General features: G+C 45.9%; 1 protein-coding gene across 5 annotated transcripts in view; it reads right to left on the bottom strand.

Moving 5' to 3' along the window:
* OGDHL (oxoglutarate dehydrogenase L) overlaps nucleotides 1-22448 on the bottom strand; it is a 245586-nt gene that overhangs the window by 25446 nt on the left and 197692 nt on the right. For all 5 annotated transcript variants that reach the window (XM_063958855.1, XM_063958856.1, XM_063958854.1 and 2 more), the window contains one exon: nucleotides 10522-10649. In XM_063958855.1, coding sequence (XP_063814925.1) covers nucleotides 10522-10649 — 128 coding nt within the window. The remainder of the gene's footprint in view (nucleotides 1-10521; nucleotides 10650-22448) is intronic.

The raw sequence follows: 22448 nt of genomic DNA, 5'->3' as shown, positions 1-22448 counted from the left end.
GGCTGTATTAGCATACAAAATGTTATGCTACAGTGTTCTCCTGGGAAACACTGTAACGTGGCATTTCAGATGCAGATAGATCCGCAATAACACATGCTGCATATAATTTTAATCAGCAGAAGCTATTCATGCATCCTATTACATTACACTGCACCTAAGCCGCATTTTTGCAAGGGAAAAAAATCACCAAAAAAGACATTCAACACTACAGAGTCTCGCCACGTCATGGTGCGACTTGAAGGGCTGTTTAGTGTGACTGCAGCAAGGATGTAAGAGGACACATCTGTATATACTTGTGAGATTATGCAAACTCCCACCAATGCCGGGTACACACGGTGCTATTTAAAGGCTACCTACGATATCAACTATACTATCTGCCCGGAGGTATTAACCTCCTATATAGTCAATATTGGCCTGCCTTCACAGTCTATATTTCCTTTCGATGCCAATCCCGCGGGACCACGCATCAGCATCGTAAGGTGCTTCCACGCAGTGCAACATGCACTATGTTTTCTACCGACATGGACTACATAGTCCATAACGGTATGTTAATATCGCACCGTGTGTACGTCCCTTCAGGGCCATCACAGACTCTCACTGAGAGATGTCCTACGTCAGTGGTATGGAAGGCTGTATTTTTTTTGGAGACAGATAATGGGGTCCAGGCTTATTATAAGCGTTCTTTCTTACTATGAAAAACACTCTCATGTTTAGTGGACATAAAAATAATAGAACTCGTAGCGTAAAGCCACCACTGCTTCTTTACCAGCATGGCATATTTTCACATAATGTAACAGTGCAGCACTCGGCTCTTGTCACTGAGCAGGAGCCGGTATTTTGGTGTCACCCCTCGGCGGGTGACACCCGTCTGCAGATCTGCACCGGAACACCCCCCCCCCTCCCCCTTCTGACGCCACTGGTGGGGTATAAGTATGGAAACTTTGGTGGCCATGATATGAAGACTATCTACGGTCTTACTATTTTCCTCAAAGGTAGTTCTGACATAGCCTGGGGGTATGTTTTGGTTCATTAACTTGTTGTAGGATAAATCCTTTGACCAACTAGGCAGAGACCAGATGGTATTACATGGTGCTGCAAAATGCTTCAGAGGCTGAAATAATAGTCTATTTCAACACTACTTTTATACAGATAAGGAGTCTGTAATCAGTATTTTTCCCTTCACCATGACCCTCACAGCCAATACTACTCTCGTCTTTGGCGCGATACAGTTTTTTTTTTGTCGCTGAAGAGATCCAGCACAGTAACTCTATTGGAAAGCATTCCTTTCCAGCTCCACACCAGGTATCACTAGTCACTGCTACTTATAAAAAGGGGAGTGTTGAAAAAACAGGGGGCGTGAACCAAAGTTGGGAATCATTAATCTCGTAGGGGTTCCAGATGCTGGTAATAACACTAAGCAAATACGCATGTTAAACACATTTGTGTTTGACGTATAATTCCACTAGCAATATTATTAGCAGCAAACAAACAAACAGAACCATAACACCAGTGGTTATTTGGCAAAATATTTTTTTTAGAAAAATCACATAAACAAAAGTGTTTCTTATTAATTTGTCAGATTTCATTTTCCATGAGTTCCATACACTACTTGCAGTGTTCTAGTCCTGTTCTTTTTCTCATTAGAAAATATTAAACAGATTTTTTTTCTATATGTGTAGATGCAGTACACAATATAGCTCATCAATTTCCCAGAGTATACAAAGTGAAATTTCCCCTGGCAGCTCTTAATCCAATTCTAATTTTAACTTCAACATTACAAACCCATTTGTGACGACTGGGAGACATGGCTCAGGAACTTTCAATATGATTCATTTGTTTAAGGCTTATCTGCACATATGTTGCTCTTCATTTAGGCACTGTGATAAATGCTAACTTTTCAAGGTGACAATTTACAATCTTTTTCTGGCATGAGGCACAATGGTAGAATAAAATGGCCTACATTTTCCTATACAATGGGTCCTCCAGACATTTTGAAGGAAACTTGATTGTGTACTATTAAAATGACTGGATGTACTGTACTGCACTGTAAAATGCAGGGAAAAAAATAACACGTCTTTAGGTATGGCCAGGGAGTGCTGGCTGACGGGGTGCCCTATTTGCTTCCCAGAAGGACATGTTAGATTAGACAACCCATTTAAGGAATGTTTTATACCCCTTTCAGATTAAAATGCCAGGATTTTGTATACGGGTCCAACCTCCCTGGGTGCAGCCTGGCTGAGACCTTTTTCAGACTCGCAGCAGGACCCGGACTATTGCTGGGTCGATGACATCACTGCTTACATGTCCAGTGCCGGCACATAACCAAGCGCCAGCTCTTCCTATAGTGTAAACGGGTCCCAGGTTTTTACTTATGAGAATGTAATTGCAGGACAAGCAGCACAGGCTCTCAGAGATTAAATGTCAGATACATCAAGTGACCTACCTCAATTTAGAGGCTGAGCACACAGAACGAGTAGGGGATGATTTTTAAGACATTGCTAATTTAAAATATGATTACACCAAACTGCAGAAATCTAAAATTTCAATTATGGAACAAAACTGATGACCTGGACAATAGATCCAGGTTGAATAACATTTGTTGGTCTGCCAGAATCTCTTATACCTCTTTCACACAGCAAAAATAACCCTGTATCGACCTGGTATATTGCCGGGTCGACGCGGGTTACTGTGCAGTGTGAAAGGAGTCACTCCCGAATTCCCAGGTCCCCTGACCCAGTAATGCAACCCAGTAATAAAGCAGGGTTATTCCAGAGTTAAATACCGGGTCAGGTGCAGTGTGAATGGGTTGCCGTGTCGATGCGACCCGGCCCGTTTACTATATAGAGAGAGGCAGTTGTTGCGACCCGTCCACTGTATAGAGAGAAGCAGCACGGAGATGATGTCATCCCCAGCGCTGCCCCTGCACCTGATGATACCGCCCCCCCCCCCCCCCCCCCGCCCCCATGGCAACCCGTCTCGGAATATTGCCGGGTCAGGGAAACCAATGTGAAAGGTCCAATGCCGGGTCCCACCCGAGAAGGACCCGTTTCGAATTCCCAGGTGGGACCCGGCATTGCGATGTGAAAGGGGTATTAAAGGTTCTGCACTCTACACTTTTATTTGCTCTACTTTGCATGATCCATTGGAGAACCATGACCATTGTGAAGACTATGTTCTAGAATGTGCTCATATGCCGGGTACTCAGAGAGCAAGGATAAATAACAGCCCCTTGGTAGACATATTTTGCTGTTTAAACTACATTAGAAAGGAAGGTATCTGGGCATTCTCCAGGAAACACTGCAATCTTTTATGAAATCACAAGGGGCCTGATTCAGTGGTGTATGCAATGCTGATTTCCTCCACTAGGGGGCACAAGGAGGATGGTGGAGATGAGAGCCTCAGCACCAAACAGTTAATTTTAATTATCCAGCAGCCCACTCTCCCCTATAACCCGCATATCTCCCAGCATGATCCTCTCCAGGAGGGACACAATGCTCTGCTCCTGGATTTCCCTATTAATTTATGATTGCCAGCACCTGTGCTGAAACACCATTCTTATCCATTAACCTGTTCAAATCAGGTGACGGCAATTATCAATTAAGAGAAAAGTCCAGGAGCAGAGCATTCTGTTCCTCCTGGAGAGGGTCATGTTGGGAGGTAAGACCCCGGCCAGCAAGTTTCAGTTTGCTTCCGGCAAGAGATGGCACCATTTTGAGGGAGGCTGCTTTTAAGTGATTCCCCATTATTTTTATTTATTGTAATCAACTTTTTAAAAGAGCAAGCAGTGAAAGGCATTCTATAGGACACCGTCACTACTGCTCCAACTACCCCAGCCCTGGTGGCAGCAGCTCTGGCGAGCAGGTCCGTGTCTTCCGTCGGATTCCAGGAGGGGACTGCACATACATCTCCCGCAGCCACACCCGGAAGCACAGGTGACAGGTAAGGTAGCTCCCCGCTTGCTGCTATACACCGCTGGTGTGGAGACCACTGTCAGTACTGGCAGTGTTGGTCCAGGGGTCCCTGCTCTATTCACTAGACCACCAAGGCATTTTGAATGGGAATACAGCTTGCAGCAGTGACAGCATTTCCTGGGGTCCAAACCAGAGGGGGAGAAAGACTCCACCTGTTAGCCCCTTTCCCACTCCTGAGCTCACTCCCTCAGTGCAGACAGCCCATCTCAGGTCTTTTCCTCCCCTTTCTCCACCTCCTAATTAAAGCTAAGTGGCCAATTTAAATCTGCCTGCCTCAGCACAGGATGTAGTTTGCATCCAGATAATCAGGATGCAGGCGGTCAGACCAGCATCAGACTCCCGAAACCGCTCAGTATAATGACACCGGAATTCCAACGGTCACAATCCCAAATGTAAGTGAACACCACCCTTCATACTTTGCCGGCGGTCGGGCTCCCGGCGACCAGCATATCGGCGCTGGAATCCCGACAGCCGGTATACCGACACTTCTTCTCCCTCTTGTGGGTCCACGACCCCCCTGGAGGGAGAATAGATAGTGTGGAGCGCAAGGGGCTCATTTGCGCTCGCCCAGCTGTAGGTATGCTGGTGGCCGAGAGCCCAACCGCCGGCATACCATACTACACCCAGTATGATGGGGAGGGTTAAGGATAGGCTGCAGGAGGGGATGTTAGGGTTAGGCACTAGGGGGAGGATTAGGGTAAGGCTCTCTGAGGGATCCCACAGCTAGGAAGCTGGAGACCTTTCTTAAGACAGCTTATAACAAAGCGGGGGCTTTGGCCTGGGTGGCTAAGGCCGTTGTCGGCAGGCCAGACTCACCTCTAGTCTCCAAACCTTCAAGCGTTCCCTGAAAACTCACCTCTTCAGAAAATCTTATCAAATTCTGGACCCACTCACAAAACCTTCAATGCCTCCCTATCTAATTACGTGTTCTCTATACAGTCCACACATAACCTCACATATTTTGGCTTTCTTCACTTTCACATCCTCCTGACCTTTGGCCAACATTGCTAGGTGACCATATCATACAGCCCAATAAGAACATTTGCAATCTGGGAGGACCATTATGCAACAATAGGTAGCCAGGGCCGGCGCTACCATTAGGCAGCTGCCTATGAGCGCCGGCCACTGGAGGGTAGCACTACACGATGAATAGAAAATGCTTTCTTTATTCCCTCCACCTAAGCTCACCCAAGCTCCTGCTCTTCCTTAAGAGATGAGGAGCAGGGATGTTGTAGCCACTCAATTGTTATCAATGGTGAGTGTAACCCATCGGGTGATAAGCCAGCTCTTTTTATGTGCAGAGTTTTTAATGCCTTGTAAGACTGGAAGTTCCTCTCCCTGCATGCAATTCTGCCGACTCCCCCCCCCCCCACCCCAGTGATAGCACCTTGCCTTGCATATTCCTGACCTGGCCCTCGCTCCATTACAACACTCTGGAATTGATCCCTGCACCCCCTACCCCACCCACCTCAATCTCGAGCATGATGCCCACACTCCCCTTGCAGGCTCGGGCATGTGTCCCCCCCGTGGCGGATTGCGGACTCAGGGGGTGCAGCAGGCTCCTGCCGCCCACATACTACTCCTAGCCCCCCCCCCCCTCCAGCTGCCCAATGGTGACAAGATGACAAGGCTGTAACAAGATGTGTACTTTGCTTGTGAGGCAGTCGCTCCATGATCACCCATGTTGAATCTACCGGGCCATGGCTGGAGCCGCATGTTCTGCCTCTCCTGCTCTGCTCGCCCCCCTTCCCTCGACCCCATGACTGGAAAGAAGAGCCACTCCCTCAGACTTGCGGGGAGCTGCTGGAGTCCAAGGAAGAGGCCATGACCGGGGGCAGCACCTTCACCTGGGGTGGCAAGGGCTTTGTGAAACACCAGATGATCCCCTCCCCCCAACCCCCCCCCCCATCCTCAGCCGTCCCTGACAGACACCGGTGACAGGGTGTCCAAGCCCGGCAGTCTCTACCCCGTGCACAAGTGCATTTTAAGGGGCACTTTGAGGCTGTCCACCCTCATCCAGAGCCACAGCATTAACCAGGAGGACAACCAGGAGGACAACCACGGTCGCCTCACACCTGAGCTGTCTGCCATTCATTTGACCAGCAAGGGATTTGCAGCGGCAGCGCCTTTCTAGTACTGTGGATGGCCAAACTAACATGGCAAAACATTAAGATGTGAATATAAATATATATTATAAGTGGCACTTATAAGACGCTGACTTCACACTTTTTCACCTGAGGGGCTGGGTACTGAGGAAGGGGGCAGCTGACAATTTGCCTAGGGTGCTGAGAAACATTGCACCGGCCCTGTAGGTAGCATCTATCCTTGTGTATCAATGCCTATTTCCCTATAGATTGTAAGTTTGTGAGCAGGGCCATTCTATCGCTATATCGGTCTGTTATTACCCAGTTTTGTTCTATATACTGCTTAAATTGTAAAGTGAAACTAAATATGCTGCGCTATATAATAAACCATTTATAAATAAATATATAAATTAGGAGGCTGGTCTTAGCTCTGGCACCAGTAGAAAGGAATTATTGCCTCTAGTGGGGCATATTAAGCAGATAGGTTCCTACCTGGGTGAGGCGGCCACTGACACTGGAGTATTAACCTCTAGGGTATCGGCATCTACTGTTATGGCCATGAGAGCCCTCTGGCTACATTCCTCGCATGCTGATACTGACTCTAAGATAGCATTAGAGGTGCTTCCAAAATTGAGCGACATCATCTTTGGGCAAGAGTTGGAAAGGATAGTTACTATAGTGGCAACATCCACAATGGCCTTACTTCCTTCAGCGACACGTTCAAGGACCAGAACATCTATCTTGTATTCATTTCGTCCATAGGGCAAGGCCAGAGGTCAGGCATCATCTAGAATCCAGAACTCATCCTCCAAGGAATCTAAGTCTTGACGTAAGCTGTTTTTGTCCACATGATAACCAGCTCCCAAGCCAGCTGACAGGCCTGCTGCATGACGGGGCTGGCCTTGTCAGGGAGCCAGTGTGGAAGGCTGTTTTTTGCTGAAGTTTGGATGGGAACATGACAGTCGCTTGAGTCAGAAGCACTGTCTCAGAGATACGCACTATTCTTTCAGATGGATCCTCCGGCGTGGTTCTTCTCCACAGGATTTCCTGCAGATCCAGGAAAAGCAAGAGCTCTCAGGGATTAGTTCGCTATCTTCTGGCTTCCAAAGTCATCATATTTGCCCCCAACTCTCTCAAAGAGGTACGGGTTTCTACGGCAACCCCTTACTGGTCCCAAAGCCGGGTGGCTCATTTTGTCCAATCCTCTATTTGAAAGCGCTGAACAGGTATCTGTGGATACCCTGATTCCGCATGGAGGGCCCGATTCAGCTTGAGCTGTAGTTTTGCAAAAAAATCACAAGACTACAACTCCGTTTTCTAGTATGCAGGGGACCGCCCAGCACAGGGCACGGCCGCCTCGCATGCCGGGTGCTTCCTCCTGCTAAAATGCAAGTGCATCGCTAAACAGCAATGCACTCGCATCTTTAGGGTAGCCCACGAAGGCAGTCACCAGGCTGCCACGATTTGGGTCACAGTGGCTTCATGTGGCATCATGCAGCCGCCGCAGCCTGTCCCGCAAACGGTTCAGACACACATCCGTGGTCTGGACTGCGGCCACCCCCTTCCCTCCCCTCAACGCTGGGATGATGCCCCATCACTGCCCCTCGCTGGGACATAGATTGCGACTGCAATCTATGCCCTCATGAGTGCATGTTTAGAAGTGCACAAATTGGCAAATAGCGTTTTCCGCACTTATGCGATCCAGCCTGAATTGGCCCATGAGTCTCGTCGCTCCATCATTCTGGCTATGGAACTGCGGAATTTTATGGCATATTTTGACATCCAGGATGCCTATTTCCTTTGTAGTACGGTCAGAACACTACCAGTTTCAGCATTACCACTTGGATTGTCCACGGCTATGCATGTGTTGACTAAGGTCAAGGCAGTCATGACAGCGCAGATTCGTCAAAGGGGCATCAGCATCTTGCCTAATCTTGACAATCTCTTTATCCTGGCCCAGTCTCTGGATGTTCTAGTGGACCACATTTATCTGACAGTGGATCTTCTAGAATCACACAGTGATTGATCATTTGGCGAAAAATTTACATTGATGCCTTCTCAGGAGATACTGCATTTGGGAGCTCTGCTGGATTCCAGGTTCAGCGGGTCTTCCTTATGGCAGAAAAGATTCATGACCTGCAATCCAAGGTTAGCACATTCCTCAGTCATCATCAGAGGTTGATCCACTCATGCATGCAGATCCTGGGATACTTACTCAATCTCCACATTTGACATGGTGGAGTATGCCCAGTTTCACTCCTGTCCTTTTCAACTGGTTCTTGATAAGTAGAACAATTCCCATCGGCACCTCAGGGCTGCCCCTTTTGGATCTAGGATTGAGTTCTGCTCACCAACGATGCAAGTGTTTGGGCGCGGGGGGCGGTGTCTTGTCAGAAGTCAATGTATGGTTTAGGAGAGCTGACTATTAATCAATGTTTTGAAACTCAGGGCGGTGTATAGAGCTCTTGGTTGCCATGAAGGAGGTCAGTTGCATCCTCCACTGGACAGAGTCCCTCCAGCTCTGTCAGCAGTCTTCATTCCCGGTGTACAAAATTGGGAAGTGGGCTTCCTAAGCTGTCAGCATGTTATTTTAGGTGAGCAATCAGGCATCTTCCTGTTACTGGTCAACCATTGATGCCTACCAGGGATCCAAGTATTAAATCCTTTTCTTCGACTCCATCGAGGGCACAGGGGACCCAACTGACACACCTGGCTTGCGGTGGTTAGTTTCTGTGATACCGGTTCTCTGTGCACCTGGCCTTCCTTCTCCCTCTCCTTGCCACGGGCTTGCTAACTTAACTGGCTGGCTGTGGTCTGGTGGAGGGGTATATGGGAGAGGAGCCCTGGGCTGCTGGGTAATTAAAATTAACTATTTGGATCCCAGGCTCGCCTCTCCAGGCTATACAAGCGTCCTCCCTGTGCCCACTATGGATTCGAAGAAAAGGATTTCACAAGGCAAGACCATAAATCCTACTTTACTCACTGTGCGCGTGTCTAAGTTGCACTGTGCATGTGCCGTGATAACTTTGCAACAGCGGTCACAGAGAGCACTTATTTGCAAAGTGAATGTTCTGAGCCACCCGGCCCATGTCTCCGGCAGGTCAAAATAGTTGCTAAGCGACCAGGACGTCACATCACTTTCACACTAGGCCTGGCGGTCTCCGCTGGTTGCTAGGCAACCAGGACACCAGGCGGCCATGAGGAATCCTGGGGCTGCTTTCACTGACAACTGGCATGTGTGTGAGACAAGCAGCGCTGCTGCTGCATGGAGTTATTCATTAAAATGCCCTTTCTCCTCCAGTGCTGCTGGTTCTTGTGTCTATGCTTCTGTGTAAGCTGCTGGTCCATGTCCCAGGTTTCTGCATCTTGTGTCTATTGTGTGGATACTCTGGCCCATCTGCCAGATTTTCTAGCCCTTGCCTAAATCCTCATTCTGTTCCAGTGTTTATTAACCTCTTATCTGCTTCTTCAGTGTTTACGTTCTGCTCAACCTACAAGATATTTGCAAACTGCACAGTGCTCTTATTCCAACTCACAGTTCCTCCTCCACCCTTGCTGAGATCCTGACCCAGTCCTGACCTTAACCCTCTGTGTTCCTGACTTATCCATTACTTGTTCCTAATCTACTACTCCAGCATATTATCTTGTGGTCACCGACCTATTGTGTAAGCCCCTACTGCTAGAAGACGTTTAAGTATTGGCAGCATCCTTAGTACTGATGTGTACATCATACACTAAGGGAACAATAGTGGGCTGTTACAAGCAGAAGATCCTCTCACTGGTTATAGGGGTCTCACAAAATAGTGCTGGAGTTTACTCACAGTGATTTACAGTTTGGGGCCCTTTGTTCTTAGTTATGTACTGCGTTATTACTTGGTTCAGTAATGTTATTCAGCTGTTGCTGAGTTTTCAAGCTAGTTAGCTTGGTTTGCCTTGTTTGTGTGAGCTGGTGTGAATCTCGCCACTACCTGTGTAAAATCCTTCTCTCGAAGTTGTCCGTCACCTCGGGCACAGTTTTCTAGAGTCTGGTAGGAGGGGCATAGAGGGAGGAGCCAGCCCACACTAGTAAACTCTTAAAGTGCCAGTGGCTCCTAGTGGACCCGTCTATACCCCGTGGTACTAATGTGGACCCCAGCATCCTCTAGGACATTCGAGAAATAAATATATATATATATATATATATATATATATATATATATATATATAGAGAGAGAGAGAGAGAGAGAGAGAGAGAGAGAGAGAGAGAGAGAGAGAGAGAGAGAGAGAAGGGGTTTCTATATACATGGAGAAATAGAGAAAGACAGACAAATGGGGTGAGAGGACAGAGAGAGAGGCCACATGAAGAACAGGCAACACTGGGCACAATTACTAGTAGTAATCAGAATAATAACATCACTCTGCAGTGCAGTAGCTAATCATGGCAATATTTGTTAACACTAAGGAAACCAGCATGAGATATTACGTACCCAGAACGCCATATTCCGATAAGGAGCTGTTACACACAGTATATGAAGCTTGGCCTTCCCAGAGGTGATTCATTGGGACACAGGTTCTGCGGTCAACATCTTGGTCATGTAAAACATGATGACGATGGCTTGTGGGGAAAAAGAAAATGATGTCACTATATACAACTTTACCTATTCCCAAGAATAATTTTCATTTTGAGAGTGTTTTTTTAAATGTTTCCAGTTGCTACCTTAGAGAAACAAAGTTGACCTTACTGTAAAAGCCAGAATTTCCAGTAATTACTATACCAGCCAGAACGACTGTTGTGTGAAGGACAATGACACTGTGGGACCCAAGCAGGAGATAACTTCAGGCTGATTTTATTAAAGTTGCTTTTAGAGTATTCACACCAGTTCAATATTCATCACTATTTGCCAGTATCATACTGGCTACATGGATCAATTTCAACACCTGCATTTACATATTTTGCATCTTTAGGTTTTCTAGGAAATGCTGCCACTTGTGATCAGCCATCCTGGTCTCCCTTAGGCGTTCTCCAATTATTTTACTAAAGCTAACACAATTGAAAAAAAAAAAAATAGTGTTTTAGAAGCTTAGTTAATACTAGTGATGTGCACCGGAAATTTTTCGCGTTTTGTGTTTTGAGTTCGGTTCCGCGGCCGTGTTTTGGATTCGGACGCGTTTTGGCAAAACCTCACCGAAATTTTTTTGTCGGATTCGGGTGTGTTTTGGATTCGGGTGTTTTTTTCAAAAAACCCTAAAAAACAGCTTAAATCATAGAATTTGGGGGTCATTTTGATCCCATAGTATTATTAACCTCAATAACCATAATTTCCACTCATTTCCAGTCTATTCTGAACACCTCACAATATTAATCTTAGTCCTAAAATTTGCACCGAGGTCGCTGGATGGCTAAGCTAAGCGACACAAGTGGCCGACACAAACACCTGGCCCATCTAGGAGTGGCACTGCAGTGTCAGGCAGGATGGCCCTTCAAAAAAATAGTCCCCAAACAGCAGATGATGCAAAGAAAAAAAGAGGCGCACCAAGGTGGCTGTGTGACTAAGCTAAGCGACACAAGTGGCCGACACAAACACCTGGCCCATCTAGGAGTGGCACTGCAGTGTCAGGCAGGATGGCCCTTCAAAAAAATACTCCCCAAACAGCACATGATGCAAAGAAAAAAAGAGGCGCACCAAGGTGGCTGTGTGACTAAGCTAAGCGACACAAGTGGCCGACACAAACACCTGGCCCATCTAGGAGTGGCACTGCAGTGTCAATCAAGACAGGATGGCACTTCCAAAAAATTGTCCCCAAACAGCACATGATGCAAAGAAAAATGAAAGAAAAAAGAGGTGCAAGATGGAATTGTCCTTGGGCCCTCCCACCCACCCTTATGTTGTATAAACAGGACATGCACACTTTAACGAACCCATCATTTCAGTGACAGGGTCTGCCACACGACTGTGACTGAAATGACTGGTTGGTTTGGGCCCCCACCAAAAAAGAAGCAATCAATCTCTCCTTGCACAAACTGGCTCTACAGAGGCAAGATGTCACTGTGTACATCCCACTCCTCACAGATTATTAATTCGTCCCCACTGGAATCCACCATCTCAGGTCCCCGTGTACTTTCTGGAGGCAATTGCTGCTGAAGAAATGTCTCCACGGAGGAATTGATTATAATTCATTTTAATGAACATCATCTTCTCCACATTTTCTGGAAGTAACCTCGTACGCCGATTGCTGACAAGGTGAGCGGCTGCACTAAACACTCTTTCGGAGTACACACTGGAGGGAGGGCAACTTAGGTAGAATAAAGCCAGTTTCTGCAAGGGCCTCCAAATTGCCTCTTTTTCCTGCCAGTATACGTACGGACTGTCTGACGTGCCTTCTTGGATGCGGTCACTCATATAATCCTCCACTACTCTTTCAATGGTGAGAGAATCATATGCAGTGACAGTAGACGACATGTCAGTAATCGTTGGCAGGTCCTTCAGTCCGGACCAGATGTCAGCACTCGCTCCAGACTGCCCTGCATCACCGCCAGCGGGTGGGCTCGGAATTCTTAGCCTTTTCCTCGCACCCCCAGTTGCGGGAGAATGTGAAGGAGGAGATGGTGATGGGTCACGTTCCGCTTGACTTGACAATTTTCTCACCAGCAGGTCTTTGAACCTCTGCAGACTCGTGTCTGCCGGAAAGAGAGATACAACGTAGGTTTTAAATCTAGGATCGAGCACGGTGGCCAAAATGTAGTGCTCTGATTTCAACAGATTGACCACCTGTGAATCCTGGTTAAGCGAATTAAGGGCTCCATCCACAAGTCCCACATGCCTAGCGGAATCGCTCTGTTTTAGCTCCTCCTTCAATGTCTCCAGCTTCTTCTGCAAAAGCCTGATGAGGGGAATGACCTGACTCAGGCTGGCAGTGTCTGAACTGACTTCACGTGTGGCAAGTTCAAAGGGTTGCAGAACCTTGCACAACGTTGCAATCATTCTCCACTGCGCTTGAGTCAGGTGCATTCCACCTCCTTTGCCTATATCGTGGCCAGATGTATAGGCTTGAATGGCCTTTTGCTGCTCCTCCATCCTCTGAAGCATATAGAGGGTTGAATTCCACCTCGTTACCACCTCTTGCTTCAGATGATGGCAGGGCAGGTTCAGGAATGTTTGGTGGTGCTCCAGTCTTCTGTACGCGGTGCCTGAATGCCGAAAGTGGCCCGCAATTCTTCGGGCCACCGACAGCATCTCTTGCACGCCCCTGTCGTTTTTTAAATAATTCTGCACCACCAAATTCAAGGTATGTGCAAAACATGGGACGTGATGGAATTTGCCCAGATGTAATGCACGCACAATATTGCTGGCGTTGTCCGATGTCACAAATCCCCAGGAGAGTCCAATTGGGGTAAGCCATTCTGCGATGATCTTCCTCAGTTGCCGTAAGAGGTTTTCAGCTGTATGCCTATTCTGGAAAGCGGTGATACAAAGCGTAGCCTGCCTAGGAACGAGTTGGCGTTTGCGAGATGCTGCTACTGGTGCCGCCGCTGCTGTTCTTGCTGCGGGAGGCAATACATCTACCCAGTGGGCTGTCACAGTCATATAGTCCTGAGTCTGCCCTGCTCCACTTGTCCACATGTCCATGGTTAAGTGGCATTGGGTACAACTGCATTTTTTAGGACACTGGTGAGTCTTTTTCTGAGGTCTGTGTACATTTTCGGTATCGCCTGCCTAGAGAAATGGAACCTAGATGGTATTTGGTACCGGGGACACAGTACCTCAATCAAGTCTCTAGTTGGCTCTGAATTAACGATGGATACCGGAACCACGTTTCTCACCGCCCAGGCTGCCAAGGCTTCAGTTATCCGCTTTGAAGCAGGATGACTGCTGTGATATTTCATCTTCCTCGCAAAGGACTGTTGGACAGTCAATTGCTTACTGGAAGTAGTACAAGTGGTCTTCCGACTTCCCCTCTGGGATGACGATCGACTCCCAGCAGCAACAACAGCAGCGCCAGCAGCAGTAGGCGTTACACTCAAGGATGCATCAGAGGAATCCCAGGCAGGAGAGGACTCGTCAGACTTGACAGTGACATGGCCTGCAGGACTATTGGCCTTCCTGGGTAAGGAGGAAATTGACACTGAGGGAGTTGGTGGTGTGGTTTGCAGGAGCTTGGTTACAAGAGGAAGGGATTTAGTGGTCAGTGGACTGCTTCCGCTGTCACCCAAAGTTTTTGAACTTGTCACTGACTTATGATGAATGCGCTGCAGGTGACGTATAAGGGAGGATGTTCCGAGGTGGTTAACGTCCTTACCCCTACTTATTACAGCTTGACAAAGGCAACACACGGCTTGACACCTGTTGTCCGCATTTGTGTTGAAATAATTCCACACCGAAGAGCTGATTTTTTTTGTATTTTGACCAGGCATGTCAAGGGCCATATTCCTCCCACGGACAACAGGTGTCTCCCCGGGTGCCTGACTTAAACAAACCACCTCACCATCAGAATCCTCCTTGTCAATTTCCTCCCCAGCGCCAGCAACACCCATATCCTCATCCTGGTGTACTTCAACAGTGACATCTTCAATTTGACTATCAGGAACTGGACTGCGGGTGCTCCTTCCAGCACTTGCAGGGGGCGTGCAAATGGTGGAAGGCGCAAGCTCTTCCCGTCCAGTGTTGGGAAGGTCAGGCATCGCAACTGACACAATTGGACTCTCCTTGGGGATTTGTGATTTTGAAGAACGCACAGTTCTTTGCTGTGCTTTTGCCAGCTTAAGTCTTTTCTTTTTTCTAGCGAGAGGATGAGTGCTTCCATCCTCATTTGAAGCTGAACCACTAGCCATGAACATAGGCCAGGGCCTCAGCCGTTCCTTGCCACTCCGTGTCGTAAATGGCATATTGGCAAGTTTACGCTTCTCCTCAGACGCTTTTAATTTTGATTTTTGGGTCATTTTACTGAACTTTTGTGTTTTGGATTTTACATGCTCTCTACTATGACATTGGGCATCGGCCGCATTTCATCGTCTCGGCCATGACTAGTGGCAGCAGCTTCAGCACGAGGTGGAAGTGGATCTTGATCTTTCCCTTTAACCTCCACATTTTTGTTCTCCATTTTTTAATGTGTGGAATTATATGCCAGTATCAATAGCAATGGCCTACTACTATATTTACTGCGCAAAACTAAAATGCACCACAGGTATAGAATGTAGATGGATAGTATACTTAATGGATGACGAGTGACGACACAGAGGTAGGTACACAGCAGTGGCCTACCGTACTGCTATATATAGTATACTGGTGGACACTGTCAGCAAACTGCAAAACTGTCTAAAATGCACCACAGGTATAGAATGTAGATGGATAGTATACTTAATGGATGACGAGTGACGACACAGAGGTAGGTACACAGCAGTGGCCTACCGTACTGCTATATATAGTATACTGGTGGACACTGTCAGCAAACTGCAAAACTGTCTAAAATGCACCACAGGTATAGAATGTAGATGGATAGTATACTTAACGGATGATGAGTGACGACACAGAGGTAGGTACACAGCAGTGGCCTACCGTACTGCTATATATAGTATACTGGTGGACACTGTCAGCAAACTGCAAAACTGTCTAAAATGCACCACAGGTATAGAATGTAGATGGATAGTATACTTAATGGATGACGAGTGACGACACAGAGGTAGGTACACAGCAGTGGCCTACCGTACTGCTATATATAGTATACTGGTGGACACTGTCAGCAAACTGCTAAACTAGTCTAAAATGCACCACAGGTATACAATGCAGATGGATAGTATACTTAATGGATGACGAGTGACGACACAGAGGTAGGTACAGCAGTGCACTCTGCACTGTACTACTCCTATATAATATTAATTATACTGGTGGTCCCCAGTCCCCACAATAAAGCAGCACACTGTGAGCACAGATATGGAGTGTTTTTCAGGCAGACAACGTATACTGGTGGTCACTGTCAGCAAAACTCTGCACTGTACTCCTGCTATAGCTGCTCCCCAGTCCCCACAATTAAGCAGTGTGAGCACTCAGCACAGATATATCATGCAGCACACTGAGCACAGATATGGTATGGAGCGTTTTTTTCAGGCAGAGAACGGATAAAAACTGGTGGTCACTTATCAGCAAAACTCTGCACTGTACTCCTCCTAACAGCTGCTCCCCAATCCTCCCCACAAATAAGAAATAAAGTAAACCAATCAACTTCTACAATAAACGGAGAGGACGCCAGCCACGTCCTCTCCCTATCATCTCCAATGCACGAGTGAAAATTGCGGCGACGCGCGGCTGCTTATATAAAATCCGAATCTCGCGAGAATCCGACAGCGGGATGATGACGTTCGGGCGCGCTCGGGTAAGCCGAGCAAGGCGGGAAGGTTCTAACCTGCCTCGGACCCGTGTGAAAAAGGTGAAGTTCGGTAGGGTTCGGTTTCGGAGAAACCGAACCCGCTCATCACTAGTTAATACTAGTATCTCATATGTATACTGCCATGATAATTCCCTAACACTGGGACAACGGGATCCGGGATCTAGGTCGACAAGACTTAGGTCGACCACTATTGGTCGACAGTATGTAGGTCGACATGACAAAAGGTCAACATGAGTTTTTCACTTTTTTCCTTAATTTTTTGACCTTTTCATACTATACGATCCACGTGGACTACAATTGGGAACGGTAACCTGTGCCGAGCACAGCGGTAGCAGAGCAAGGCACCTTGCCCGAAGCATGGCGAGCGAACCAAGCCATGCGAGGGGACACGGTGTACTAATTGGAGTTCCCCGTCACTGTACAAAGAAAACGACACCACCCAAAAAAAAACTCATGTCGACCTCTTTTCATGTCGACCTAGAGTCCCTGTCAACCTACTTACTCTCGACCTAAGTATAGTCTAGTCTAACATACCACACCCGGGACAACGCGTACAGAATGCCATAGGTGGAAATGGACCAGCTTCTAATAAGGTCTTCAAATGCACTTATTAAGTGGACAGAAACACTTTCTCTAATAAAAAGTCTGTCTTCACTGGCAATAGGGATTCTGCTTACTTATTAAAAGCTGCCACCGGCAGTGGCTATAGACAGGTATTGCCACCATATCACAACAGCTGTCCCAGCTGACTAGTGAAGGCTTCCTCGTGCAAAGCATTTGGAATCCCATTTAACAAGGACAGCAGCGCAATACTCCGATCTCTATTGCATTCTCATGATGAGGGTATAAGAAAAAATACCTTATAACTTAAGTAAAGCATATTTTCATACATTAAAATAATTGAATTACATTTTTTGAAACGTAATAATCGTATTAATGAAAGTGGAATTGGAACTGGTTTGTGTATGGGTGGCAAGTCACCCGTATACAAACTAGTCATAGAAACATAGAATTTGATGTAAGAACCACTTGGCCCGGGAGGAAGTTACATGACCGTAGAATGTCGGTCAAAATATCGATGCCCGAATCCCGCCCCCTTACTGTCCCTATAGCTTGCATGCCAATTAACAGGGACTATTTCCACTTGTGGGCGTCCACAACACCCATAGAGTGGGAATATAACCTTCGTTGCCCCCCGCCGGGCATCTAATAGGCAGAATCCCGGCGGTCACGCATACCCATCCCCTTGGCCCATCTAGTCTGCATTAATTACATGCACACGCATACATTTACAAATGGGTAAAAAAAATTTGTCAGGAGCCAATTAACCACAAGTATATTTTTGGATAGTGAGAGGAAACTGGAGTACCCGGAGGAAACCCACGCAAGTACGGTGAGAATATACAAACTCCAGTTACGGTCATGGCAGGTATCAAACTCATAACCTCAGTGCTGTGAGGCAGTAATGCTAACCATCACACCATTTGTACTGCCCATCTATAGGTTCTTAGTAGTATTTAGGTTCCAGCTTGTTGCGCTGGAAACACACCTAGGTGGCAAGTCACCCAACACAAACTAGCAATCTATAGGTTCCTGCTTGTGGTGCTGGAAACACACCTGGGTGGCAAGTCACCCATACATAAACTAGCAAGCTATAGGTTCCAGCTAGTGGCGCTGGAAACACACCTAGGTGGCAAGTCACCGATACACAAACTAGCAATCTATAGGTTCCAGCTTGTGGCGGTGGAAACACACCTACAGTAGGTGGTAAGTCACTCATACACAAACTAGCAATCTATAGGTTCCAGCTTGTGGTGCTGGAAACATATATGGGGTGGCAATAGGTGAAGCATAGGCAAGTATGTAATAGTATATATTTATTTGCAGGCAGTGCATTGTGCAGTGTTACTGGAAGTAATATACTATAATAGTACTAGACTCTTGTCAAAGTCGGAAAAATATCATGCTACACGTTGCCATATATTCACCCCATGCGCTTGCCCGCTGCACGTGCACATTCTCTCCCGTGCGTGCGCATATTCGCAGTTGCGTAATGGAGCTTCTACGGCTGTGCGCATTGGCGCGTGGTATGTGCATTTACGGTAGAGTTTGTGTGCGTCTAGCGGGCGACTCAATCGTTACATAATAAATTCAAATAGTATGTTTTATAGGTAATGTTCCCCTTAATAATAACTGTAAGTTTGTTTATTGTAACTGGTCCCTGGACAGAGGAATTCCTCTTTGCATGATACGAAGGGTCAGACAGGGTTTGAGCAGTGGTGTTTGGTACCTAACTAAAGAACATTTTATTAGAAACAATCCGGTGCTGGTTAGGTAAAGATTAATCGCTCCTGCGTATAGATATGTCTATTAGTAGTTCCTGGACATTTACTATATTTGCGGTTCATTATCCATGCGGCGGGAATCCTGAGATTCCCTCCCACCTGAGCAGTTCGATATAGTCACAGCCCACCTGTTCAAACTAACCTATGACCTTTTGTTATAATGCGGGGAGACATTCCTGTGTCCAATGAACAATGAGATTATAGGTCCCTTTGTAGTGTACTGTACGCAGTGTATATAAGAACAGCCAGCCTGGCCAGCTCAGTCTTCTCTCCACAACGGTTTTCATCATTGACTAACTAGAGAGCTGGTACCAGGACTGCGCAGCGATCGTTCCCAGTGTGTAAGTCTTTCTCTGTAACCAACTTATTCTCTGTTTGTATTTGCCATATTCTCTCTCTCTCTCTCTGTTATTGTATAGGATTAAGACGCTATTGTATATTTATGTGTAGTTATTCTGCTTAGATATTGATGTTAGTCTGTAGTGTATGAACTGTTAACTGTTTTCCCCTTTTTACATAGCTAGATATTGTTAGTAAAGGTGTTGGAACCTTAGCAAGGTATTGTGTGTTTATTACATTACTGAGGGTATTCGGAGCGTCTCAATCGCTCAAGCAGCTTTTGTATTAACAAGGTTAAGCAGCGTTATATCGCTACGGTATTTCAGTAGTAAGATTTACAGTACAAACCCAATCTTTCAGTGTGTTGCATACAAGGTTTACTGAGTGTCATCCCATGAGCGTCTGCGCCGCTCGTGTTCCCCTTGTGGTCACGAGCGTCCGCTACGCTGGTAGTGTAGCATTACGGTATTCGGCCGCCTATAGCGTGCTCGACACCAAGCGTTAAGCTGTGAGCGAGCGTGCCGCATGTGCGTCTCGACCACGGCTAAGCGTCTGCTGCACTAAGTGCGTACCCTTACGGTACCCCATACGCCAATTGCGTACTGAGTCTCTTACCCACATATAGTGAATGTTATAAGATAAATATTTAGCTTTATCACTCTAATAAAGAATAAGAGCGTTTTTACATCAGTTACTGCTAGGGAGAACAACTCAAGCACATATGTTCTAGATATAGCGATCAAATCAAGATTTGTCATGTCAGGCTGTGTCACCAGCAGCTTCCACCCACAGAACCATTTATTTATTTATATATTTATTTATCTATTGCTAATGTTAATTTATTAGCCCTCAAGTGGATTCACATTATTTTATTTTTCTATTAACGTTTAAATGACCTTTAGAAATCCCATAATATAGTTTCTAAAATGGTGTTGCAAACCCAAGAAAACTAAAAAGCAACTCCACAAACTGGGAGCATAAATAGCATAAGTAATGAGGTTATTACATTTGCAGTTTGCTTAATAAATCATAATATTGTAGTCTATGTAAGGAACTGTGTTTATCAGCAGCCTGGTGTTCAACATTATAAATAATCCTAGTTAATGAAATAAAACTCTGCCCAATTACACCGTAACATACAACAGAGAAGCTAGTATTACATTAACCAGCAGCCCAATATTACAAGCATATTGCCAGTTCTTTTACAGTGCATGGTAGGGATATATCATAGCTATGGATATTTCCCCCCACCTCCTCCCTGCAGAGCGCAGAGTGTTCATTAATCAGCATTAGAATGGGAGGCAGAGGCACATTATGAAAACAGAGATGACTGAAGCAATTACTGTAATCCATTAACTCTCTGAGTAATGAGCGAAGCTAACTGACTGAATCACACCAATATGTTCACCTCTGCAAGTGCCCAGGCAAAATGGCCTATTACACTGATAATACCTATTATGTGCATTACTTGCTCCGTAGCTGCCAGTGTCAAGCACAGTGAAGCGACGTCTCCACACCCCCTCCGCAGCTGTAATGTGTGTCAGGGAAAAATTGCTCTCTCAAACATGTGACGATTGCTAACACAATTAAAGACAGGTGAACTGGTAAAGGGGTTAAGTAAATGATAGCTATGGCTCAGTAGATTAGAAGATTGTCAACCAACAGAAATGGAGGTGTAATTCACATCATCAATGTAACATGACTTGGGAAGTTAAAATTCTACTTTTAATATTCATTTAAACTTCTGTAAGTCTGTAACAGCGCTCAACAGTTACGCAAAGAAAATTACAACAGGGGCTCTTTATGCCACAATTTCATAGGCAAGCGTAAGAATACTGTAGCTGCCTCTACTATTGTGCAGACAACGAGTTTGACTGTACTCCGTAGTATTTTATATTGGAGTATGTTGGGGTTTTTAAACATCCTCAAAGAAATAAGATTGAAACAGAAATCAAACAAGTTATATTTATACATTGCAGCACAATATTTGTTACCAGGGGAAGAAAATGCAAACAAGTTGAAAATGTGCATATTAAAGTGTTTTCTAACCTACTTGTCAAATGGACATTTCAGATGAATTCATATTAGTCCCATCTCTACCTTTTACTGATCACTACAGTAAACAGGATAAGTAGTCAAGATGAAAAAAAAAAGTAACATTAGGTCATACTTGCCTACCTGACCCTCTCCATGAGGGAGAAAATGCTCTGTTCCTGGACTTTCCTGGTAATGTATGATTGACATCACCTGTGGTGAAACACCTTTCTTATCAATTAACTAGTTCACCACAGGTGATGGCAATCATACATTACCAGGAAAGTCCAGGAACAGAGCATTTTCTCCCTCATGGAGAGGGTCAGGTAGGTAAGTATGCATTAGGTATAGGGGAACACTGTTCCTTCCCCAGTACGCCAGAGACACAGGTAAAATAACCTACTATAAGATAAAGGGGGGTATTCAATTATCTTTGGCAATTTTTAAAATTACCCTGCTGAGTATTCATTTGTGAGCCGTTTTCGCCTTTTTTAAGTGAAAAGGCAGTGGTGAAAAATGCCTCAAAATCGGTGTCTGTGTCTTCGCCAGTGCAGGTGCAAAAACATGTCGATTCATGATCCACATGTTTTTCGCTCCTGCCGAATGTTTCGCCCAGGTGAAAAAACTAACCTGATATTGCATAAGGTGAATCCCCATTTGCCCTAAAAAATAGCGAAAAGTGACGTTTATTCGCCTAGCTGAAAAACATCACTAATTTAATACCCTCCAAAGGCTCCTAGGGCTACTATGAAGTCCCAAATCCCAGACTCAGAGGAGTTGGATATGAATAAACACTTATGCCCCTACAGCTATACGAGTACTAGAGTAGGGTCCCCATACAGGGATACACAAAAGCATTTTACCCTGGTGGTACAACTGGCTGATCTTGTCTAGCCGCACATATAGTAGATTCCCTCCTTAGCCCCAGACAAGAGTCTGCTTAGCCATTCATCTGCCTGTGGCTGCCTTTCCTCTCAAACTATCAATAAAATCTGTATATAAGAGATGTGCCAAAAATATTGCTGTCTGTAAGCATTATTAGATCTACCAAGAAGGTAAATACTTCTAATTTTAACACTTTGGGCAGCAGCACCTGTATTTGCACCTTTTGCTGCAGTCGCGTCTGTGACTTTATATTAATATGCATATAAGCCCTTCCCTGGGGGCATCAGTGCAATGTTCACGAACCGGTATGCCCATTTTGTGTGTCCTTATATGCAATAATCCCGCTTGGTGCATCTTTAGATGCAACCATAGGACGCAGCCCCATGCTATTTGCAGAATCTCCGTAGAACATGGCCTCCGATGTACGT

Source organism: Pseudophryne corroboree, chromosome 3, assembly GCF_028390025.1.
Source record: "Pseudophryne corroboree isolate aPseCor3 chromosome 3, aPseCor3.hap2, whole genome shotgun sequence".
Lineage (NCBI taxonomy): Eukaryota > Metazoa > Chordata > Amphibia > Anura > Myobatrachidae > Pseudophryne > Pseudophryne corroboree.
This window is presented reverse-complemented; position numbering and strand designations above follow the sequence as displayed.